Raw genomic sequence first — 25,550 nt, forward strand, 5'->3', positions numbered from 1 at the left:
CTGTACACTCTGTGACATGTCAGTTTAGTATGTCCAGATGTGGGAAAAAGATCTGTTGCATATGGTTACAAGTTATCACCCCACACAGCTTGACGAAATGTCTATTGCTCTTGTAAAGCTGAAAGCCTCTAACATCTGCCATTTCATTAAGCGCTGCCAGGAGATGGCTGTCAACATCTGGGAAAGGAAGAATGAAAAGATGTTTGCAAGGCCTGCAGCAAGCATGTTGCAGCTACAAAGTCTGCGTATGTCAGGCTGGCATCACCATATCCTCCAGCCTTAACCTGTTTAAATAAAAATCATTTGCCTTAAAGTTCTGTCCTTTAGAATACGTATGCTGTGTTAAACAGTGCTGTGCTGAAGTAATTTTCCTAAGTTGGAGACATAATCTACTCCTGTTGGGGCTGGAGGCAGTTCTGTGGACACCCCCTGTAATGCATGTCTTACTGCCCCATTCGAATGGGGATCCTTAGAACTGCTATGGCTCCCTTTGTTCCCTCAAAGCTTGGGCTTTACCATTTGCATTTGAAAACACAAAGCCTTAGAAAAACACTGCCTCCTTCTCAGTACCTGTACATTCTCACAACCGATGATCTCTGTTTTCTTTTTCTTTTTAAAAGCAAAAGTCTTCCTTAAAAAAAAATTCATTTTTCTCCTTATTGCCCAGACCTGGTCATTGAAGGCATGTTGGAAATATAGATGAGAAGAAAGTATTTGAATCCCTGAAATCCTACCAGCCACTCTCTTTCTTTAACTTATAGGTATTTTTTTTTGTTTTGCTGAATAGTGAAATAACAGTGGGCATGCTCTTTAGCCCACTCTTCTGCTCTTCCACTTGTGTCACCAAAACACCAGGGGTTTGGTCTAGGTCCTGATGCTCACTGCACAAAAAGCCAACCACTGAGATGACAGGTGTCACCAAGGAAGAAGGCTTTAATTGAGTGATGCAGCAGACGAGAGGAAAGCTCAGTCTCAAATCCATCTCCCTGACCAACTAAAACCAAGGGTTTATATAGCACACAAAAAAATGTAACAATGTGTAAGAAAACAGGAACTTGGGAGGGGCAAGGAAGCAATCATAGTGAATGAGGGGTGGGGCATCTGGTGTGGCAATCTGGTTTCAGTTCTTTGATACTTTTTGTGAGAGGCCTGAAGATCATTTCCTGAGAAAGGAACTCAGATAAAACAAATATAAGTTTCAAGCTTTAACAGCAGAAGGGTCCATGTCTATGTTTATCCAAAGGCAACTCTCTATGAAACTCTTAGGCCAGTTTCACTTGAATATTAAAACAAATATATTTCAATGTTTATAAGCAAACTTCTGCAATATGTGTATAATGGCTGCATGGTGTTTCATTATACCTTTGAGCCATACCACTTTCTTTCCTGTAGTATGGCTTTCTTTCAATAAATGTGTTTCCTTTCTTTCAGTAAATGTGTTAGAGAGCCTCAGGTGCAGACCAGGGAGGCCATCTTAACTCTTCTGTTCCTGGCACATCAACCTTGGCTTGTTCTAAGGTTCATTTAATTATCCCAACAGCCCCTTCCATTCTCCACCACCACCCCATAAGCAATTATGTTAATGGTTTATCTTTTTGTTTTTGCTCCTGCAAAATGTATGTATCATTGTTTTTATGCATGCTTTTTTAAGTTACATGGATGACCATGTTAATATATTATTTTATTGGCCGGGTGCAGTGGCTCACGCCTGTAATCCCAACAATTTGGGAGCCTGAGGCAGGTAGATTACGAGGTCAAGAGATCAAGACCATCCTGGCCAACATGGTGAAACCCCGTCTCTACTAAAAATACAAAAATTAGCTGCGCATGGTGGTGTATGCCTATAGTCCCAGCTTGGGAGGCTGAGGCAGGAGAATCGCTTGAACCTGGGAGGCAGAGGTTGCAGTGAGCCAAGATGGTGCCACTGAACTCTAGCCTGGGGACAGAGTGAGACTGTCAAAAAAAAAAATATATATATATATATACACACACACACATATATACACACATATGTATAAAATTTTGTTTTTTCCCAATAAGTTCTATATGTTTACGATTCAGCTATGTTGCTATGGCTGCATCTAATACACTGCTTCTAACTACTGTCTAGTGCTTCCCGTCTTGAGCATCTTCCCCATTTTACCCACCTACTTCCTAGTACAGAACACTCAAATTGCTGTGAACTTTCCCCTCCACAAATAATGCTGTAGTTAATCACTTTGTGGACATATGATGCTTTCTTGGGAAAAAAACCCAGAGCAGTTTGTGGGTAATACATTTGATTTGATTAATTGTTGCCAGATGGTCCTAGAATGGCTGTACCAGTCTACATCCCCATAATCAGGGCATGTAGTTCCTAAAACCCCACAGCCCCAACTACACTATCATCTAGCTTTCTCTTTTTGCCAGTCCAATAGATATAAACATTTATCTCATTTTAACTTGTATTTCTCTGATTGCTAATAGAATCAACATATTTTTAGGGTTATGATGTTCCACCTAAGAGCATGGAGTATCTCCTCATTTATTCAGATCATCTAATATCCTTAATCATTTATGTATTTTTGCACATTTAGGTTCTCTCCAAGGAAGAGAGAAAGAGAAAAAGGGAGACCTAATTTATTTAGAAAGCCCATTAATCACCATAAAGGGCGGAGGAGGAGATGGAATGGATGCTCTGGTGGCCACTTGTCCTCTGCTTACCTTTGCAGGATCCAGCCAAGTGCTCAGAGAACATTAACCAAAGATGGGGAGGATTGGAGGACGGTGTTCGATGAACTTCACTGCTTAATCATTCAAGAGCAATAACAGCTTTTAAATAGAATATGTAGATTAATTCTTACCTTTATCAAGTTCCACAGTATTCAATAAATGATTTCAAATTGTCAATAGCTAGGATAAAGTGGAGTGGGTGGGAGTGGGTGGGAGAGCAGGGTGGCTTTAGGAGCAGGGTCTTGGAGGATGGCAGTGACGGCAGAAGGAACTAACGAGCTGCCTGACCAGGACGTTTCACCCTTGGATTTGAGGGTTCCTTAGCGCTTTTTCCCCATTTTGTTAAGAAATTTCCTCTTATGGGATATGGAGCAATTCTCCAGCTCATTTGACTCATGGAGCCTAATATATACTTCTGCCTATTGGTTGATTACATTAAGATAAGGGAAGCAGTTGGCTGAGAGTCCAGGGCCAATCCCAGTCTAACAGAATCCCAGTATCTAGGGGTGCAGCACAGGAATCTGTTTTGTACAGAAGTCCCCCAATTATTCTGGTGTTAAACTAGAACAGCCCACTGGCTCATCCGTTCCTCCACTGCCTTCAGGCTAACTCCCACCATGTTACACCTTCATACTCTTAACATGTCAGGCAATCAACTCCAGCCCAACACTTGGGACCCCCCTGTCATGACTTGCTAAGAAACAGCCACATCCCCTCTTGCTATAATTCAGTTTCTATTCAGCATTCAGGGCCAAACAATGTCAGTTACCCCTCTTGCACACTATACTAATATAGGAAAACATTGAAGAGCCATTTGTTTCATACTTTTATAAACATCAAAATTGCAAACAACACTGACTGGAGAGTTGGACAAATAAGAATGGCATGACAGTTTTCTGTCTTGGAATTTTACAGATACTGCCTGTGTTCAAGGGCTGTGCTGTACTAAGCAGTGGCTGCTGGCACAGGGAAAGGTGTAATTCTCTCCTGGGTTGTAGGAGTTGCAGCTCATGCAGAGAGTCCTCTGTGATGGAGGCCAGTCAGCTTTTATGGACTTCAATGCTATTTGCTTCAGTATCCTTTGAAATGCAGGGTCAGCTCGCTGAGCTATATCATGCAATAATAACACATTTTTATAGGAGTAGCTTGTCAGAGCAGCAACAACATGCAATACATAAAACCAATAAACACACCATGTTACAGATTCTATCCTAGTAAACAGGATAAAGCAATAAAGTTGACAGCAGCCATCAAAAAGCTCCCTTTCTGACTTTGTAGGGTGAATTTACTGTTGCTTAAAACAGAGGAGCTGTCACAAAGCCTTAGATCAGTTACGGAGCAGCAAGCTGCATCGCATGGAAGGGAGAGGGCCTGAGAAGTGAAAGCAGGATGGGCAATTATGCTTTGCTAAGGCCTGGGCCCCCTTCATTGTTAGGGTGATGTAATTCACATCAGAGATTTTCTACAGAATTGTTTTGTTTTTCCAAGTTACATGTTAAAAATTATGGAGGGCAGTATGTCTATGGGTTGGTAAATCAGCAGTTAGTATTTTCCATCTGCAGTTTAAATCCCTAAGGCAAGAAAGAGCTTATGTGTGCCAGAATATGCAGGGACTCAATGGGTTGATGCTATCTAAGACTGGATTCTTAGAGTTTGGACTTTCCACATTTTACATGGAATAATTTGGCTGGGAACCCTGAGCCAACCTCAGTCCAACAGAATCTCAGTATCTGGGGGTGAGGCCTGGGAATCCATTTTGTAAAAACTTCCCTAGGAGATGCCAGTGAAAAACATGTGGGAGGCCCAGGAAACCGTGGAGAGGTCAGGAGCTAAGAGTCAGCGGCATGGGCATGGTGGCAGAACTAGGAGCTAATAAAGGCTCAGGGATCAGCACATATTAAAAATATATTGAGTCTTGGCCAGGCACGATGGCTCACATCTGTAATCCCAGCACTTTGGGAGGCCGAGGTGGGTGGATCACTTGAGGTCAGGAGTTCAAGACCAGCCTGGCCAACATGGTGAAACCCCGTCTCTACTAAAAATACAAAAATTAGCCAGGCGTGGTGGTGGGCTCCTGTAATCCCAGCTACTTGGGAGGCTGAGGCAGGAGAATCACTGGAACCTGGGAGGCGGAGGTTACAGTGAGCCAAAATCATACCATAGCACTCCAGCCTGGGTGACAGAGCAAGACTCGGTCTCAAAAAAAAAGTATATATATATATATACTTTATATATACTTTATATATATACTTTATATATATACTTTATATATACTTTAGATATACTTTATATATATACTTTATATATACTTTATATATACACTTTATATATATACTTTATATATACTTTATATATACTTTATATATATACTTTATATGTACTTTATATATGTACTTTATATATATACTTTATATATATACTTTATGTATATATATACTTTGTGTATATATATATACACACACACACACACCCACACACACACACACACACACATATGGAGAGAGAGAGAGCGAGAGAGAGTCCTTACTATGTCCCAGGCATGTTCTAGGGTATCCTTGGGCAAAGACCCTCTCATGGCGCTTGTATTTGGGAGAGACAAGACAAGACAAACTAAAACAAATGAAGAAGTTAATTGCAAACACTGATAAGTATTATAAAGGTAATAAAACCAGGTGAGGCATAGAGGTTGCTTTGGATTAGCTAGGTCAGAGAAGAACTCCCTCAAAGGAGAAAATATTAGCACTGCAATCTCATGGAGATGAAGGAAGGAGCCCTTTGGAGGCCAATGGCAGCATATTCCAGGCAAAGGAAAGAGCATGTGCGAAGGCCTGAAATCCCTGAGCAGGGAAGAGGTTCACCCACTGCTGTACCCTGCCTGCCCTGCTTTTCCTGGGGATGAAGAGACAAAGAGGATGACCCCCAAGTTTCCACTCTGTTATGATGTCCCACTAGTATGCCCTCAACTTAAGGACTAATATATTCTGATTGGTTGGATCCATTTTTACTTTGTTAGCTTATCAGAATTTCATAACTATAAGTTACCATCTCTATCTCTACCCTAAAATTGATTATTGAACAGAACGATGCACCACTTGAGTCGAGGAGCTCCTGCCAAGCTTGTCTGGCAATCAAGACTTCAGAAGATAGAGGCCTGTGTGAGTATGGCCCTAATTAAGCCTAAGTCATGATATTGCTCTTTGTCTATCTGCATTCAGTGGTCCAGGCCCCTGTCCATGGCTGGTGTGACCTTTGGTGACATCCCCAGCCTCAACAGAAACCACTTCTCACTAAGCCAGCTTTACTGTGTTCCCAACAGCTAGCATGCAGGGATGTCTTCTTCCTCGTTTTCATGTAAATGTGCTATTTCAAATGCTCTCTGAAGCAAATAGGCTTTTAAGGGCGAGCCTGAGAACCAAACCACCATTTATTTCACAGTTCTTCTGGACAAGAGGCTTCTAAGAACCAGATGCCCAAGTAGAAGAGCATTTTGGGTCACAGCCCACCTGCAAGTTAGGATCTGTAACATAAGAGCCACAACATCAGATAGGCAGACAGAGCCTGCCTGGTTTCTGAACTGAGTGAGGCAAATATGGAAGAAATTCTAAACCTTGGGGGTGGGTTCTTTTTTTTATAGCCATTTGCACCCTAGGGGCATTACAGAGACCTTACAGACGTAGGGATTAAGAAGATTAATGGAGTCGATTTGATACCAAGTTTCATTTCTCAGCCTTTTCTTTTAAATTTATTATGCTTTTCTTTTTTCATTTAAAATAAGGATTGAGACTTTGTCCCCAGGTAAGTTTCTCAAACGGCTGCATTACTGAGAACCCAGACCCAAGCGCAATGCTGTGGTGGGGGTGGGTAGTGGGCTGGCTTCAGCTCTGCCAAATTGTGGGGGCTGATGACCTCCTTTCAGGGGCGGGGTGTGCGGTGCTGGGAGGGATGTGGGTGAGTAGAAGGGGAACGGCCTCCCTGTGGGAGACCCCGGGGCCCGGCAGTCCTTGCCCAGCCCCTCCCTCTGCTTCCTCCCACTCTTCCACATGCGGAAAGGGCTCTGTGCCTCTCACAGCAGCGTCTGACCCTCTGGCCTGAGTCGTTCGGTGTACTTGCTTAGAAGGTTCTTTAGCTCTGGGGCTCCCAGGAGTAAGAAGCTCAGAAAAGGGCAGTGAGTCCCTGCCCAGTTACAGGAAGCGATCTGAAAAGTCTGGTCTGGTCACCAGTAGATAACAGTTCCTTCACTTAGAGCAATTTTGCTAAGCACATTTATCTGCTTTCTCTGGAAACCTTCAGCCCTAAATGTGTTGATATTTCCACCTGAGAAGGTATTTAACTGCAAAAAACAGCAGAATAGCCAACAATAATAAAAATACTATAAGAAAGAAAATGCTTATGGCTGTAATCCCACAGGACAGCTTGACATCAGATAGCTTAACTCCCCTTAGAGATGGCGGGTTCGCACACATGGTCTCCTCTGAGCCTTCAAATTTGTGCAGGTTTTCTTTGTACCATGTTAAGAAATGAATATTCGAGCAAGTGCAGTCCAGGGGGTTATGACTTAAATTAATGGTGCTCTGCTGGGACAAGATGGGGAGGAGATGGGGTGAGATGATGTTAATGTTGTTGGCAGCCAGATTGAGGTAGATTCCTTTAAGATGGCTAAGAGAATCAATGCTGTCGCATGTCAGGCTGTTGTGGCTTAAGTCTACATGGCTCATTTTTCCCAAACTGTGGAATGCTTGCTGGTCTATAGAGAGGAGACCACAGGAGGATAAAATCAGAATCTCCAAGCTGCCCACAGTCTGAAGTAGGTTGGTCTTTGTGATAGTCCCATCTTGAAAGTGATTCCCTTTTAAGTTGAGATGCCGGAGAACTGGTAGGCCTGCTAGAAGATGCTGATTGCTGGTATCAAGGAAGCAGTAAGTGAGATTCAGAACCTGAAGGAAATGGAGGTTTTGGAAGGGACTTTGTGGAGCATTAATGTGTAAGCGGGTAAACGCCAAATCGAGGAGTTCTAGCTGAGGACATTCTTTGAATGCCTGACTCTGGAGACCAAGAGGCTCATTGTGGCTCAGGTTTAAGGTTTGCAAGTGGGACAGGTTTTTGAGTTGCAGACTGCAGCAGTCAGAAGCCTCTATGTCATTATGGCTTAAATCAAGTGTCTGAAGGTTTCCTAGTTTCTCCAAGCAGCCAACACCAAGGTGAAGTTTCTTCACGTTGCCTCTGATGTAGAGGTGTGTAAGGGAGGGGAAATTGGCAGCACTGATTTGACACAATTGGTCAAAATGATTTACACTGAGAACTAATTTCTTGAGCAAGTTCAGACCCTTAATCCCAGAGGGTAACCCTGTCAAGTGAGTTGCTGTCAGATCCAATTCCTGGATTTGGGTGAAGCACTGAAATGTGGTGGATGAGACGTCAGAGAAGTGGTGTTTCTGCAGGTTGAGGCTCTCAACAGACATTTCACAGAGTCCCTTGAGCATGGCTGAGCTAATGTCTTCGTCATCAATGTCCTCAAATGTTCCCAGCCAGAGAGACTGAGTAGTAGAGTTCTGCAGACCCTTGAATATAACAGACAAATTTGGAGTTCCTCCAAAGTTCAGACTTTGGAAGACGGTTGAATCAAAAGCCCCAAGCTCAATACCTTTTACATGATTGCCATTGAAGTTCAGGCTTAGGTTGGTGGCCTGCTCCAGAGACCTCATGTCTTCTCTAGAGAGGTAGTGTATAGCATTATTCTGAAAATCCAGTACTTTCAGATTCCATGCTGGGAAGTCTTTGGGGAACTTAATGGAGGAAATATGGTTGCTTCCAAGATACAAGCTTTCCAGGTTTTCCAGATTGTGCACTGGAATAAACTCGAGATTGGATATTCCCGTTTGGATTAAGAAAAGATGCTTCAGTGACTTGGGCCCACTAAGCGCTGTTTCTGCCATGAATATCAGGGGATTTCCAGTTAACACAAGTGTGCTCAATTGATGATGGCTTTGAAAAGTGTCTTCATGTATCCAGTTAATCTGGCACCTTGAAAAGATAATCGTATTTAACAATAATTCATTTGAAAAAAAGGAAAAAATACAGTGACTCACATTAACAAAGTCATCTTTTATATCATTCAAAATCAAACATAAGAACTTTCTTCGGCTGGGCGCAGTGGCTCACGCTTGTAATCCCAGCCCTTTGGGAGAATGAGGCGGGTGGATCACAAGGTCAGGAGATCGAGACCACGGTGAAACCCCGTCTCTACTAAAAATACAAAAAATTAGCCGGGCGTGGTTGTTGGCGCCTGTAATCCCAGCTACTCAGAGAGGCTGAGGCAGGAAAATGGCGTGAACCCGGGAGGCGGAGCTTGCAGTGAGCCGAGATGGCGCCACTGCACTCCAGCCTGGGTGACAGAGCAAGACTCCATCTCAAAAAAAAAAGAAAAAAAAAAAAAGAACTTTCTTCAGTATCAACAGATGGCCTATTGCAGGAATTAATTAGTAGCCTCACTTCTGAACACTCCGATCTACATTTTTTTCCAGGTATCTCACCCCTTAGATTGAACCCTCAGAGGTTTGTGCCTGTATTCTAATGAACCATGGGTCATTTGATTGTGGGCAAAAATCAAATTATTATTTACCATTTTAAGTAATAAAAAATATATGGTATAGAATGCATAATAGATAATATATGGTATAAAATACATATATATATATATACACAAAAATCTGTGTCATCCCGGGCAAGTTACAACTTTTCTCAACCTCTGTATTTTCATCTGAGAAAATTATCCTGGTGTTGCACCTAAAAATACTGGATTACACACACACACACACACACACACACACACACACACACACACACACAGATGGCCTCCTCATCTAACCGTAAGTTGGATGCTACTATGCACCATGGAACCTCACAGTGGTGGTTTTAAAAATGAAGCGGTACTATGGATGTGGACATTCTGTCCACAGAAGCTGAAGTTGAAGGGCAAAATAGAAGAAGTAGAACTGCCGCAAAGGGTGCAGACTGCAGGTACATGCAGAGCCTGTCCCCTCTTACACACACACACACACACACACACACACACACACACACACACTGTATAGCCCTTTCATTTTCTTCCCTTATTTTCTTGTAATGCTTCTTCCTACTGGTTCTCAAACACTGGATCACCATGTGGAATCCCAATTATGCCACTATAGCAAAATAATGTAACTCATTTTCCAATTTGAAGGGGGGGAAGTAGATGGTGTGCTTTTCTCCTAGAAATTTTTCTTAAATGTCATTACCCAAAAATGAACGATGCCAAAATTTAGCATAGTTTGGCATCTGATTTAGTACAAGATTATTTTCATTTTTGCTATCAGTATTCCTTAGAACTGCTCACACAGTACTATTGATGCAACTAGTTTGAGAGCAATCCACTTTCCTCTCCATTGGTTGATGTTTATTTAAATTACATTTCACCCACATAGAAGTATTTCATGGGGAGGCGTAAACATGTAGTATAAGCAGATTGTCCCTGGGCCCCCCAAAAAGGTCCTGCAAATAAATTGAGCACATACTGTATTTAAACTTAAATATCAAGAGCACACAAATAATTCAGATACATACCTAGTTAAATCCAAAAAGGTAAGATTCATGAGTCTGCTGAAGGTTCTATTGTGAATTGTAGGCAAAAAATTAAAGCTGAATTCTAAAAATTCTGTTGTGTTTGGTAGAGTGTCAGGGATTTCACTGAGACCTAAATTTTCACAGTTAAATGTTTTGTTGGCTTCTTTCTGATGAGAGAAAAAAAGTAAATTCATATTAGACTTAATAATTTTATAGACTATCTAGCAAAATTATATGTTTTACCTTCCGAGCAGCAATCATACTTCTAGTAATCTTTACCAAATATACACTTGCCAAAAACAAGATGATGAATGCACACTGTTAACTGTAGTACTTTTTTTGTAATAGCAAGATTGACAATGACCAGCCTATTAATCAATATGGGACCTACTTGAACAAAACATGGTACATCTACAAAATGGAATCCTCTAAGACTGAAAAAAATTTAAAAAAAAAACTCCATCTGTTGATATGGAGTGATATCTGGGATATATTTCAAGGTGAAAAAAGCAAAATGCAGAACAATATATGTAGTGTATATGGTATACAGTATGTAGTATAATGTACAGAGTATGCCTTTTGTGTAAGAAAGGTATGTGTGAATTTTCGTATATTTGTTAAAACAAACCATGCAAAAACCCAAAAACTGATTGCCTTTCAGAAGAGGGAAGAGACCAGATAGAAGAGCAGGGATAGATGTGAGACTTCTCTGAATGCACTTGGTTTTATAGTTTTGATTTTGGTTGAATGGAAATGTTTAATTTCAGTTTGAAACAAACAAATCAGCCTTAGATAAGCATCACCAAAATAAGACAATCAAACATTACATACTTTCGGATGTGAGACAATGTGAGGTATACAGCATTGTCTATGAAGTATTCTTGCCAAAAAAATAATTAAACTTGAAACTCATCAAGATTTTAGGTTTAACTTCACATCTCAAAGTGATATGGTGGATTTAAGTGGGACATTCTATAGAACAACTGACTTTGTTTTATCTGTGTGTGTGTGTGTGTGTGAGAGAGAGAGAGAATGAGAGAGGAGATAGTGCTTGTTAAAAGACACAGAGATATAAGATCTACTTAAGAGACATAACCATCAAATAATAGAGTAGCCCTCATTTAGATCCTGATCCAAATAAAGCAGTTCAAAAAGGCATTTTATAGACTGTCAGGTAATTTTGAATGAGGACGGAATTCGATGATATTAAGGAATTCTGGATTTTGTTAATGACAGTGGACTTGTGGTTATTTAAAAGAAATGTTCTTATTCTTTTGAGATGCATATTTAAATATTTAGGAGTAAAACAGCATGACGTTGGAACTGACTTTAAAATAATCTGGCAAAAAAGGAGGAGAGGAATGTAGAGATGAAGTGAGTAGGCAAAATGCTTATGATTGTCGAATATTGAGGTTCTTTGTTACTATTTTTGTATATGTTTAACATTTTTTCTTAACACAATGCTTAAAAAAACTAGCAGGGTGGCATAGACCTGAGGCCTTGCAATCTTGAAGTATGAATTAATTTTAGATCTCTGTATTTGTAGGCTGCTGATACCAGACAGTAGGCTTTTGGGCACAACCCTACACGTAAGTACAGATAACTTCCTCATCCTGTGCCCCAGGGTAGTCATGTATTCTGAAGCCTGCCAATCATGTCCTAACACAAGTTATGTTTTGAATTAAGTAGGTAAAAATGGGAAGTGGTTTTTTAGAAGCCTGTAGAACTGTGGGGTCATTATTTATCTGGCTAATGCTTTAAGATGAAGGGTAGTGGGGAAAATAGGAAGGTCTGACAGGGCAGGTATGAAAGTCTGATGGAGTATATTTTGCCTGTGGAGTCTCCTTGGAAAGATATAAATGATCTCTAGGGAAAGTTCCTGCTATGCATTGAATATGTCCTCCAAAGTTCATGTGTTGAAAATTTAATTGCCATTGTAATACTAAGAGGTGAGGCCTTTGGGAGGTGATTGGATCGTGAAGATTCCACACTCAAGAATGAGTTAATCCTATTATTGCAGAGTGGGTTAGATATCGTGGGACTGGACTCCTGATAAAGCGAATAAGTTATTGGGTGGCCGAGGCGGGCAGATCACAAGGTCAGGAGTTCAAGACCATCCTGGCCAACATGGCGAAACCCCGTCTCTACTAAAAATACAAAAATTAGCTGGGCGTGGTTGTGCATGCCTGTAATCCCAGCTACTCGGGAGGCTGAGGCAGGAGAATCACTTGAACCAGGGAGTCAGAGGTTGCAGTGAGCCAAGGTTGCCCCACTGCACTCCAGCCTGGCCACAGAGTGAGACTCTGTCTCAAAAAAAAAAAAAAAAAAAAGAAGGTGGGGGGTAAGTTAGGCCTCCATTTGCTCTGTCCACCTGCTTGCTTTCACCTTCCTCCATGGAATCACACAGCAAGAAGGTCCTCACCAGATACCAGAGCCGGGCTCTTGGACTTCCTAACTCCCAACTATGAGAAATAAGTTACTTTTCTATACAGATTACCCAGGCTGTGCATTCTGTGATAGCAGCAGGAAACCAACTAAGACAGTGACCTTGGAGGCACAAGAACAAGGACGTCCCAGGACCTTGGGCCAGCTCTCAGATCATCTCAGGCTCCAGGTGAGTTCATTCAACCTTCCAGCCCCTGCCTTGCCCTGACACACAGGGGTTCACCAGAAGCCCCACTGAGACTTCCCTGGCCTGGAAAAGATCTACTCTGTTACGGACTCCAAATCAGTGGCTTTTCTTATGCTGAGTTACAAACAGATCTGCTTAGTGAGAAACAGAACTGCACACATCTTGCTTTGCTTTGAAGCAGGAGGCTTTTGAGATGTCACCATTGTAACCTCATTTTCTTTCACTCCAATTTCTGCTTAGCGATGCAGTTTTTTGTAGCTACAGAACATGCTCATCTACAGAAAGTCACCAGTTTTCTTTGATATTGTGACAACATTATAACTGTCACTGAAGAAAATGCTTTATTTATATGTCCTTGTAATTTATTCTTCATTTTATAGGCCCAAAGTCCTCCAGGCACTGCCACAAATCCACATAATGTCCTTGAAATGCACACTTTGCATTGAAAACTGAGATTTAGCTTACTGGTGGGGAAAACAACCACGTGTTGCCAGACCCATCCTCGGTGCCCATGAATATGGACGACCCAGAGAGAATATGCATGTGCAGCTGCTGCCCCAATAGTTGCAAAGGTGCTGATTAGCTTAGGGGAGACATTTTTCTTTTCTGGTCTCCTTTGGCATAACTGATGTCACATACGGCTGGAGAAAAGAGACTTCCTCAGTTTGTCTCACTCTATTCTGGCCCTACAGCAAAAGGCTCAATGCTGTCATTTCCCTCCTCCTGAATATGTAAGTGCCTATGATACCTAAATTATTCTGTGCCTCAGCCTTTTGTGTGCTTTACTAAGCACTTTACTGCACTAATGTGATGCAGAAGATTGAGAATCCAGGAGGAGCTCTGCTAAGCCAGTGGCCTGAGTGAGCTCCTTGAAAATAGAAAGCAGGTAAATGAAGTAGCTTGGTTTCAACCCAGTGAAAAACTGATAACGAGTGGATGACGCTACCAAGAGGATCAAGAAGGCCACCATGAGCCTGTGCCATAATATTGAATCATCTCTGGTTAGGTGGAAATGGCAATAGATCCTGTGCCTTTGATTTCTAGGAGAAAGAGGCAAGTGACAAGAAACACAGCTAATAAGAGAATTTAGAAACCAAACACGTTTTAGAGAATGTCTAGGGCTCAGCATACACGTAGCCCTTCTCTTATAGCTTTTATAATCACAATTGTATCATCAAAGTGGCCACGATGATAGAGGCATCAAAGCACCACATGCTCTGGAATTATCTAGGATGCATTAGATTGTTTTCAGACTATTGTAATTTTTTAAGGCAGAAAGTACACACACATGCATGCACACACACACTATTATTCACATTCTTTTTGATTGAGAGTACACTACTGACATCATGACCCTTAAGCCCTATACACCAACGTTTATATATCCTAAAAACAAGGATATTGTATGACTACAGTGCCATTATGAAATTCAAGATATTTAATATTGATACAATGTTATTCTCCAACATACTGTCTGTATCCAAATTTTGCCAATTGTCTCATTATTGTTCTTTATAGTAATTTTTGTTTTTCCAATCCAGGATCACACATTGCATTTAGTTGTTGTATCTCCTTAGACTCCTTTAATCTGAGACAGTTCCTCAGCCTTTGTCTTTCACGATGTGAGTGTCTCTTGAAGAATGCAGGCTTATATTTTGCAGAATGTCCCAGTTATGGGTTTGTATGTTCCTCATAATTTGACTCTGGTTATATATTTTTGGTAGAAATACTGCATTAGTAAGGGTGTGTCATTCTCCCTGTCAATATTCAAATGAAACATTTTTGAGCGTGAGTTCTGATAGCCAGGGTTCCAGAACAGCACAATGGTAATGCAACAGAGAGTGAAAGGACAAGATGCAGAGGAGGAACACTGGGCCCCAGCAGACAGCATGGCCACCGCCAGGACCATGTGCTTCTGTTACTTTTTCCAGGCAGACACCCACTACCATTGCAGTTTCTCGGATCTCCACATGACGATTTCCTATAAACCCAGCCTTCTCTTCCTAGAGAAGTCTAGAAATGTGGTCAATTTCCAAAGTCCCTTTCTCACCTCTCTGCTTCTGCTGGCTCCACTGCAGATGGGACTTCTCGATGTGAAATCACACAGCGAGCAGAGCTGTGGCAAGGCCATGTGGTATTCATGACAATTGCCTCATGTCCATCACTATTCTAAGTCAAGGGGCATTCGCTTGGGACCCACTGTGCAGCGGGATCTGTGTCATCTGCTTTGTCTCCAGCTCTGTCTCAGAGCTGTGCTCCCAGAGCTACATCTGTATTTGCAATCCCTTTTCCCTCTAGGTATTCATTTGCATTTTTTCAGTCAGGCTCTTATTTTCCTCCCTTCTGCTGTATATCTAACTCCCTCTCATCCCACTATATTTTCTTTCCTCTCAAGTGTTGAAACATTTTCTAATTTGGAACTCTTTGAATTTCACTCAAGTGCTTATTCTCACCTTTTCGGATTTCTCATCTGTGCTTGACACACGCAGCAGCCACCTCCCCATGCATCAGAAGTCTGGGACACTGACCTCCAACCCTTCCTCATTAATCATGCCTCCATCCAAGATAGGGCAATTCGACTGAGCCAAATCCCAGAGCAACAATTACTCTCTGAAAACAAAACAAACACTCCCTAGAGAGCACATCCCTATAACTTCGTTGTCAATCTGATTCCTCCAGGCAAAGGACATTCCAGTTGCATGCACTTTATTTTCTGTTTGTCTGTAAAGTCATACAGCTTGGGTTCAAATCCTCGCTCTCAAGCACCAAGCTGTGTTCTCTGAGCCTCCCTTTTCCTCAAATGTAGATTGAGGTTAGGAACTTCACCTTGCAAGTTTACTATGAGGATTAATGCGATAATGTGTGTCAGCACTAAACAAGAAGAGTTAGCGTTTAACTGGATCATCACAACCTCACATCATTATCGAAACCTATTGGGAAGCCCTTGTTTCTATGAACTTGGAGTTCCTTTCAAAAAAGAGCTCTGCTAACCAGCCCCCATCCCACACCTAGGGACTGAAGGGCTCACTTCTATCATAGTTTTAAGGGAAAAGGATGGCCCAGCTGAGCTCACTTGAAAAGGGGAGGCATGCCCACATTCCCAAGCAAATATTTCAAGAGTGCATCTAAAATGATACCACAATCCAAATCACAGAACACTGAATTCCAGCTGCTCTTTGCATATTTATCAGCTTCCAAAGACTTGATACGGGTCCCAATATTTTTGCTTAAGTCACACATATACAGGGACACAAACATTCACAGAGAGAGAGAGACAGAGAGAGAAAACATGTAGCATTTGACAATGGAAGAATCTATGTAGACTATAGGTGTTCACTGTAATAGTCTTAGAACTTGTAGGTAGGTTTGGATAGTTTTCCAAACAAAAAGTTTTATTTAAAAATTAATCTTGACTCCTACTTGTATGTAAAAAACGAAAACAATTTTGATCCATCTAAATGTGAAACCTAGAAATAGAAAATAAATACAAACCAATAAAGCTTCTAGAAGAAACATGGGATAATATCACGGTCTTGAGGTAGGCAAAGATTTCTTAAACAGGACAGAAATGTACTGAAAATACAGGAAAAAAAATAAGTTGAGGTATATTAAAATTAAGAACTTTGGGGCTGGGCGCGGTGGCTCAAACCTGTAATCCCAGCACTTTGGGAGGCCAAGGCGGGTGGATCACGAGGTCAGGAGATCAAGACCATCCTGGCTAACACGGTGAAACCCCGTCTCTACTAAAAATACAAAAAATTAGCTGGGTGTGGTGGCAGGCACCTGTAGTCCCAGCTACTCGGGAGGCTGAGGCAGGTAAATGGCATGAACCTTGCAGGTGGAGCTTGCAGTGAGCCGAGATCACGCCACTGCACTCCAGCCTGAGTGACAGAGACTCCGTCTCAAAAAAAACAAAAACAAAAACAAAACCAAGAAAAAAAGGAAAAAAAAGGAAATACTCAGTACTGCTTAATTTATAAAGAAAAGAAGTCTAATTGGCTCACTGCTCTGCAGGCTCTACAGGAAGCACAGTGCTGGCATCTGCTTGGCTTCTGGGGAGGTCTTGAGACGCTTACAATCATGGCAGAAAGCGGACGGGGAGCAGGCATGCTGCATGGTGAAAGCAGGAGAGAGAGAATGACAGAGGAGGTGCCACTCTTTTCAATGACCAGATCTCAGGAGAACTCATTATCACCAAGACAGCACCAAGCTGTGACGGAGCTGCCTCCATACGCCTCCCACCAGGCCCTGCCTCCACCACTGGGGATTACAATTCAACATGAGATCTGGGCAGGGACACAGATCCAAACTATATCAGATCCCAAGCGGCGAACTGGGCCTAAATTTTAAATAGAGCCGAGCAGCCACTTGCTGACTAGAGGTCACACATGTACTCTGAGTTTCGGAAAACCCCCATCTCTGTTTAATTTTGGAACTTTCTGATCTCACCTGAACCAACCAATCAGGGCTCAGCTTTATCAACCAGTCAGGGCCCAGCGGCACCAACCGATCAGAACTAAGCAAGTTTGAATCCTTCCACTGCGTAAATGAATATGACTGGGAAGCTGAGTGGGAAATTTCTCTCTATGGAGGCCAAGTTCCTCATTTGTTCCCTGGAATGCACCTTCCAAAAGCTACGTGCCAAAGGCCCTGTCTCCTCAGTTTGCGAACTGTTCATTGGAATAAAGTCTCCTTCCTCAAATTCCACTTCAGAGAACTTTTGTTCACAGGCTTAATAGGGTAATGGCGGTCACATGAACATGCAGACACTATGTGGTTAACTATGCATGAGCTGAGTGAGGAAGAAGAAAAGAGGAAAGGAAAGCAGCTGGGAAGGGTGAGTAAAGTTCGGGGTGATTTACCCTTGAAACGCGGCCAAACTCTTAAGTCAAAGGCAAGAGTTTATTCTTTTAGCCACCCCTCCTTTTATCCCTTGCCAGCAGCCTGGAAAGTTCCAGACTCTCAGGAATAAGTTCGATTTGTCTTTGCATCCCCCAGCCCCCTCCCTAGTATCCCCACAGTAGCAAGGGCTCCCTAAACAGCCTTAGAATCTTGTTCTTGAGAACTCCCACATGATGGGTGAAACAAAAGAAAATACAGATCTGATGCCAACTGAATAGCTGACAAGGTCATTTAAAATCAGACTTCTTTCAGAGGGAGGGCTGCAGGAAGGTTTCAGTTTCATCTGGCTTATCCAAAAAGGAAAGACTTTGCTGCCACACACAGGGCTAGGCTTGCAGGCCCTAGAACCCTGAGCACCAGTCCTGAGACATGAATAGCACTGAAGGCCCCAGAACAGGCAGCCAAAGGACTAGGGGGCCTCCCCCCGATGCAAGGATTTCAGAATTAAACTTGTAGGTGTATAAGATTGGGGCATTTAAAACAGCCTGCTTCCCAATGAGCTGGAATTAAATGGTGATGTTATCCTATTGGAGGCTGTCGCCTGGAAGTGATAACCTATGTTCCTGATCACTGGGGGGATGGTGCCCTCATTCCTACCCACTTGTCATGCCTCCCAAATGTCTGTATGACATTGACCTGAAACCACCTTTGCAAAATTATGACAGCAAGAGAAATAGGACATAGTTGACTCCATCTTACTTCTAACCTCCACATTCTCCTTGGTCATTCCTGCGTGTAGACCAAGCTGAATTTGGGATGAATTTAGTTTATAGTTTAACCTTAAAGCAAGGATGATAATAGCCCGTCTTAAAACAAAAGCACCTTTTTAAAACTAAAGAAAGGTCACCAGTTAGGATTATGAGAGGGGCTTGAATTCACCTAAGATGTTGGCATAGTTACTCCTTACTGTTCAGGAGTCATGTGGCCAGAGGTCACAAGATTTGTGACTTCCCCAATTACTCCTGTAGATAACATCATATTATAGAATCTAATGTTTTTGTTGAGATATCTTTCAGACTAACCCCACCCAGACTCCTGAATCACCCCATCCTGTGGCCTCACCCAGAAGTGGACTCACAACTGAGGACCATTTTCCAAAACCTTATGACTTCTTCCCCAACCAGTCAACATTTACTATTCCCGTGTACCCTGCCCACCAAACTATGTTTGAAAACTCCTAATCTCCAAGACTTTGGAGTGATTGATTTGAGTAATAACTCTGTCTCCCACCTGGCGTGGCCAGTCTCACATCAATTAAGCTTTCTTTACTGCAATGCCATACTCTCAGTGGATTGATTTTGTCTGGGCAGTGGGTGGGAAGAACTTGTCAGGCAATTACAGACCTTCCAACCTGAAGGATGAGGGGACAGCCTTCTGGGGCTGATAGAAACGTCTTACTCTTCTCCTTCTGTAATGGGCTGAATTTTCTCTCCCCCACCACCAAATTCATATGTTGAAGTCCTAAACCACAGGACCTCAGAATGTGACTGTATTTAGAGACAGGGCCTTTAAAGAGGACATTAAGCGAAGCTGAGGTCATATAGGTGGGCCCTAATCCAATCTGACTTGAGTCCTTTAAAGCTGAGGATATTTGGACAAACAAAAAGACACCAGGGACGCTCATGCACCCAGGAAAGGCCATGAGAGGACACAGAGAGAAGATGGCCATCTGCATGCCAGGGAGTGAGGATGCAGAGGAAGCAAACTCTGCCAACACCTTGATCTTGAAATTCCAGCCTCCAGAACTGTGAAACAATCAATTTCTCTTAAGTCACCTAGTCTATGGTATTCAGGGTTTTTTTTGTTTGTTTTTGTTTTTTGGTGTGTTTTTTGTTTGTTTGTTTTAAGACAGAGTCTTGCTCTGTTGCCGAGGCTGGAGTGCGGTGGCACAATCACAGCTCACTGCAACCTCTGCCTCCCGGGTTTGAGTGATTCTCCTGCCTCAGCCTCCCGAGTAGTTGGGATTACAGGCGTGTGCCACCATGCCCAGCTAATATTTGTATTTTTAGTACAGACGGGGTTTTGCCATGTTGCCCAGACTGGTCTCGAACTCCCAGTCTCAAGGCATACACCCACCTTGGCCTCCCAAAGTGCTGGGATTATAGGCGTGAGCCACCACGCCTGGCCCAGTCTGTGGCATTTGTTATGACAGCCCAAGCAAACCAACACACACCTTCCCAGCCTTCATTTCTCATTGGCATGATGCCTCCTCTTGGCCTGCTGCTGATTCCATCCTAATGCCAGACCAACAAGGCTCTGCTCATCCAGCTCTGAGCCTTACCCCAGCACTGGCTTTGCTCTGCTCTTCCTGATCCTCTGATCTCCTTCTAGCCTTGCCACAGGGCAACTCCACATCTGGCTACTCCTGGCTCCTACTCTTCTTTTTACCTCAACCCAGACCAGCAGCTCACCAAGCCACCAAGACTCATGGTTCCTCCTGTAAGCAGCCCTTGTCCGACAGGCCACGTGGTATTGATCACTTGTGGGGTCAGAGAAAGCGAGAGGAAGTTTGAAGCGTTTTAGAGGATGGCAAGAGACGGAGGCCCTTCTCCTTTTTCTCTCATCACCCCCTCCAAGAACTTCCCACAGGTTGATAAATATTGCTATGGTCCAAAACAGAAGTTGCAATTTGGCTCTATTCTCAGATTTTCCTCCTATGGGTTAGTAAAACAGATGGAGGGCTGTCCAAGTCGAGGGGAGAGCCAGACTCATTCAGAGTGATCTTTTCAATGCTCGAAAACCTGGCACAGCCCCGTCTTTACTAATTCTCACCCTGAGAGTCAGGAGACCAAAGGACTCATTGGGATAGTGGCCATGTGAGAGTGGGGATGTTAAACTAACAGCTGCCCCAGGTTGAGGCAGGTTTAGGGGTCTGCTTTGTGCACAAAGACCCTATTAATATCTTATGACCCACTTGGGATTATTTGGGCGGAATCGTTTGAAGAGGAGAAAAATCCTCTTTGCTTCCTATTAAGATGCCACCAGGTGATCCCCTGGCAGAGTTCTTTGGCTCCTTTCTCACAATAACAGAAAAATTATATATACACCTCATTTCCTTTATTAAAGACGCTAGATATTGGGATGCCAAGGCTCAGATTGGACTGTGTGCTAAATCTCACAATTTTCAGACAGTTTAATCTGCATAAAGACAAACAGTTTGGACTCACCTCAATGCACATCTGATCCAAGGAGGTGATGACTTTACAGCCGGCAGAAAAGAGCACCACCCAAAAGAAGCAGCTGACGTCAAACGCCATCACAGGACCGGTGCAATCCTAACTTGGTGGGTTTACCTAATGCTTGGAGCTGAGAAATGGAATCAAACTATGAAGGCCCTGGCAATTTGGCAGCCAGAGAGGTACTCAGAAGGGTGATCTTGGAACAAGAAATGCTGTTGACTGCTCAGCATTCTGTGGCTCTGTGCTGAAAAAAAAAAAAAAAAAAGGAAGTCCCTTTTGCATACCACCCATCTTTGCCAAAAATAACTGAGGACCCAGCCCAAGAATGGCCCGTTGCATTTCCTGGCACTGAACATGAATCAGTTGTGCAGTCCTTTTGGGCTGATCACACAGATTCTCATTGTGATGGTTCCAACTGACTTTATGCCAACTTCAAGCATTTGGCCAACTCTAACAGCTTCTGGTCCTTTTCCCCGAGAGGCTGTGGAAGCTCTACTCACCAAGGAGGCCACTTTCTTAGTTGTCCTAGGTCAGTGAATAGAAGAGGTGTCCGAGAACATGGAAGGGCAGAGCACTCTGTGGGGACAGACTGAAGAACTGAGCTCTTCAGTGGCATCTGCTGAGCTGGGAACTGGAGCAGGAGGGAGCAAGCTTGAGAGTGTATCTGCTCCTTGAGCCTCAGCTGCTGCCTTGGCCACCTTTTCCATCCCCACCTCTGGTCTTCGTATAGGGGGAAGATTACTTCATCTCTTGACCTGGCGGTTCAGGCTTGTTAAAGCAGTTGGGGTGAACTCCTCTCTTGTTCCCTCCTAACCTGGCCTGGGGAAGTAGGGGACACTGCCATAGATAGAGCAGCCTGGCTAAAGGACAGTAGAGTTAGGGATGCCAGCCTTGGCTCTATTTCTTCTTAGAAATAGCTTTGAAGCAGAATTACAATTACTCTTGTTATGGAGCGAGATGTGGCAATGATTAAAGAAAGCCAAAGTTCAAACATTCCTCAATAGGCTGCATTTAGCTACCTGTTCTGTCTGTTCTTCAGCCCTCTGGCGTACAGGATATATTTGGTGTTACTGTTCTCCCAGTCCATTTCCAAGAGCCCAGTTCTTAGTATCAGAGTTCACGATGTCTTAACTACTACTACTACTGCCACCACCACCTCTACTGTATTACTATGATGAATCAAATGACTGTAGTACCTGCCATTTATTGAGTCCTTACTATGTGTCAGACACTGGGTCAGGTTTAAGGCAGTTTTTTGCTGCATTTTCCTATCCTCGAATATTTCCACATATTCTATTAAAGAGACGTTATTCCCTCATTTTATAGATGTAGAAACTGATGCTTAAGAGAAATTAAATGATCTCTCCAAGCCACACAATTAGAGAGTGGTAGATTAGGGCTTCAGATCCAGAAAATCTGCAGAGACTATGCTGCTACTCTTCATGGTTGAAGAAAGGACTTTACCTCCTGAAGGAGCTGAAGAGTAGATGAGGTGAAGAATGTTGTTCATCTGGAGATTTCAGAAAAGATGCTAAAAAGCAGAGGGGATTGGAGGAAATATGTACTTGGCAGTCTGCTAAGCCTGCTACACACATTTGGGCTTTTCCTGGTCCCCCTTAAAATGCCATCTTCATCAACAAAATCATCTCTGAAGATGCTATCAGCAAGACACAGTCTAAGCAAACCCAGACCAACGACAGGCCACCTTGCTTCAAATAAGACATCCATCAGCGTATATTAGGAAGAGCTGAGGACTGGGAAAGGTCTAGTGCTAGACCGCAGATCCTTGCTTACCAACTGAGTGACCTTGGGCAAGTCATTTCACTTCTCTAAGTCCGTTTTCCCATCTGAAAAACAAGAATTATAATTCCTGTTCTGCCTACATCACAGAGTAATTATGAGGATCAAATAGGATCATGTATGTGAAAATGCTTTTCTTACCTTAAAGTCCCACATAAATATGCAGAATGTGAGGGAAAGACTGAGTAATGAATTCCGATGTCACGTAAATATCACTCTCAGGAAATTGTCTCCTGCCCCATAGATGTTGAAAGGCATATTACTTTCCTTTTTAAAGAAAGGTCTGATGGCTCAGTTAAGGCCATCAGATTTTGTCATTTTCTGAGGCCATATCATTTGCATATGATTTACGTGTGTTTGCATAATGCATTCAAAGGACTCACTGCAAGTATATAAGAGTAAAATAAAATGAATGAATATGAGTGACCTTCTGCCACAGTATTCAAATCACATATTCAGGGCATAATACCCTGAAATATGAAATAGATTAAAATGTAAACTACTGCAAACAGATGAGAAGATAGGTTTTAGAGTTTAGAGGCAAGAATGAAACTCTTATTTGGTCCCAGAATTTGGATATAAAGAACCACATCCTCTTACAGGTCACCCCATCCAAATGATGTTCGTGCATGAATTCTCTCCTACACACCCCTTAATTCACCCCTCTCTGTAGACAAAAACATACTCTCTGAATTATTTTTCAGTCTATTCTGAAATGCCTCAGGTGACAGAAAACTCATCATCCCTCACCCCCAATGGTTTTGGCCAAGTTTGACTGTTTAAAAGGTTTTATCTTATATTGAACTGTTAAAGTCTCCTTTGGCTGACAGAATAAGTTCAAGGCCTTTTCTACCTTCAAGTATTTGAAAATAGCTACCATGTCCCTGAATCTTTCTCTTTCTAGGTTAAAAATCTCTAGTTCCTCAAACTATATCATAAATTCATGTATTACAACCCCTAGCAGGGGCTGTTTATCTAAATGTTTTCCCAATTGCCCAAGAAAAGCACTGACTTGAATTTTAATCCCAGCTTTGCCACTCATTGGTTGTGTGTCACTGGGGCAGTCTCTCAGTCTCAATTTACTTACCTGCGAAATTATGGGTTTAACTAGCTTATCAACAAGGTACTTCTTTATTTAAAACTCCATTACTCTATTTCAAAACTATGATTTCCAATTTACTTTTGTAACAGAGTTTTTGGCTTGAGCCAATAATATTGAGTTACACTTGATTTTTGTTAATAATCTGCTCTTTCTTTTTCCAGGTAGTCTCACATCTTCTTGGCAAACAAAAATTAGAGAGAGAAGTTTGGCTGAGTGATGGGCGCCATGATTTCTGCAATCCCAGTTGACTCACAGTGCCATTAAGGGGTCAAACTGCCATCACCCATGCTGAGAAACAGTTCTTGCAGAGGTATGGAGAGGGAGAAGAGAACATGAGAAAACACACCAGAAATGTATTTATTTCTACTGATCAGCATCCATTTCAGTGAGGAAACAACACACTGTGGGCCCCAGAAGTTTTCAAAAGTTCAAGCATCCTTATATTAGGTATTAACATATATTTACATACAAATCCCAAATCGTTGTTTTTGTTGTTGTGCTGTCTTTTATTCTACTACATTTGCATGCAGTTCATCACTTGTGGTCAGCTGTGTCCCCATGGGTGACCCCATAGAACTACCCAATTTCCTGTCTGGTGAGGCCCATACATTCACTTCCTTGTTGCCACATATTTATAATCTGGGAGTGATTTGGGGTCCTAGAACACTTTATTTGGCTCTTCAAGCTCTTTCCTGGTGATAACTCAAAGGCTAATGTACTTTCTTTCAAGGATGCACAAACCAAAATATTCTGATCTAAGTTTAGCAAAAAGCTAGATATTTTTAAAATAATTTCATTAGGGAATTATAACAATAATTTATATTATATCTTATGGGCACCTGTTGGTATTAAACTGACCTATATTTTTCCCCTCTCTACATTTAGTTGTAGTTCTGCTTTTTGTTCAAGCCTGCTTTCCTGCCTCCAGATGGTTATGTTTATTTGCATCTAAAATTTTACGTGAATATTTTAAATATCGTATGGTCAATTTTACTCTTTATCGTTATATTTCCCAATATATGTTTGTTTATTTTATTTTATTATTATTATTTTTTCAGATGAAGTCTTGCTCTGTCACCCAGGCTGGAGTGCATTGGTGCGATCTCAGCTCACTGCAACCTTGCCTCCCACGTTCAAGAGATTCTACTTCCTCAGCCTCCCGAATAGCTGGGATTACAGGTGTGTGCCATCATGCTTGGCTAATTTTTGTATTTTTAGTACAGATGGGGTTTCACTATGTTGGCCAGGCTGGTCTTGAACTCCTGACCTCAGGTGATCCACCTGCCTCAGCCTCCCAAAATTCTGGGATTACAGGTGTGAGCCACCGTGTCCGGCCTGTTTATTTTTTAAATCAAATTATTATAACCCAAGGTTCAGAGCCATAAGGGCCCAAAGTCAAGCTCGCCTCTCTCTGAGGGTTATTGTTGTGCTGCTTCATGAGTGCACCAGAACAAAGCCATCTGTTCCTCTACTCCTGCCTTCTTGTCATGCTGCTTTTGCTTCTGTCCTTGTGGTTGATGATGCTTGTGAGGCCACCAGGCTAGACAGAGCAAGTGATGGTGATGCTCCTCTCACACCTTGAGAGGAGACAGGGCTCTCCTCATGTCTGGCTTGATTTTACAGG

General features: G+C 42.4%; 1 protein-coding gene across 1 annotated transcript; it reads right to left on the minus strand.

The window, feature by feature from the left end:
• Positions 1-6,468: 6,468 nt before the first annotated feature.
• On the minus strand, positions 6,469-21,267 carry CD180 (CD180 molecule). Its single transcript, XM_003266006.3, has 3 exons — positions 21,013-21,267; positions 10,312-10,478; positions 6,469-8,733 (listed from the first exon to the last, which is right to left on the minus strand). The coding sequence occupies exons 1-3, from the start codon at positions 21,100-21,102 to the stop codon at positions 7,005-7,007; spliced, it is 1,986 nt and encodes a 661-aa protein (XP_003266054.2). The 5' UTR covers positions 21,103-21,267; the 3' UTR covers positions 6,469-7,004.
• Between the last annotated feature and the right edge of the window lie 4,283 nt (positions 21,268-25,550).

This window comes from Nomascus leucogenys, chromosome 18 (assembly GCF_006542625.1).
Source record: "Nomascus leucogenys isolate Asia chromosome 18, Asia_NLE_v1, whole genome shotgun sequence".
NCBI classification, from domain to species: domain Eukaryota; kingdom Metazoa; phylum Chordata; class Mammalia; order Primates; family Hylobatidae; genus Nomascus; species Nomascus leucogenys.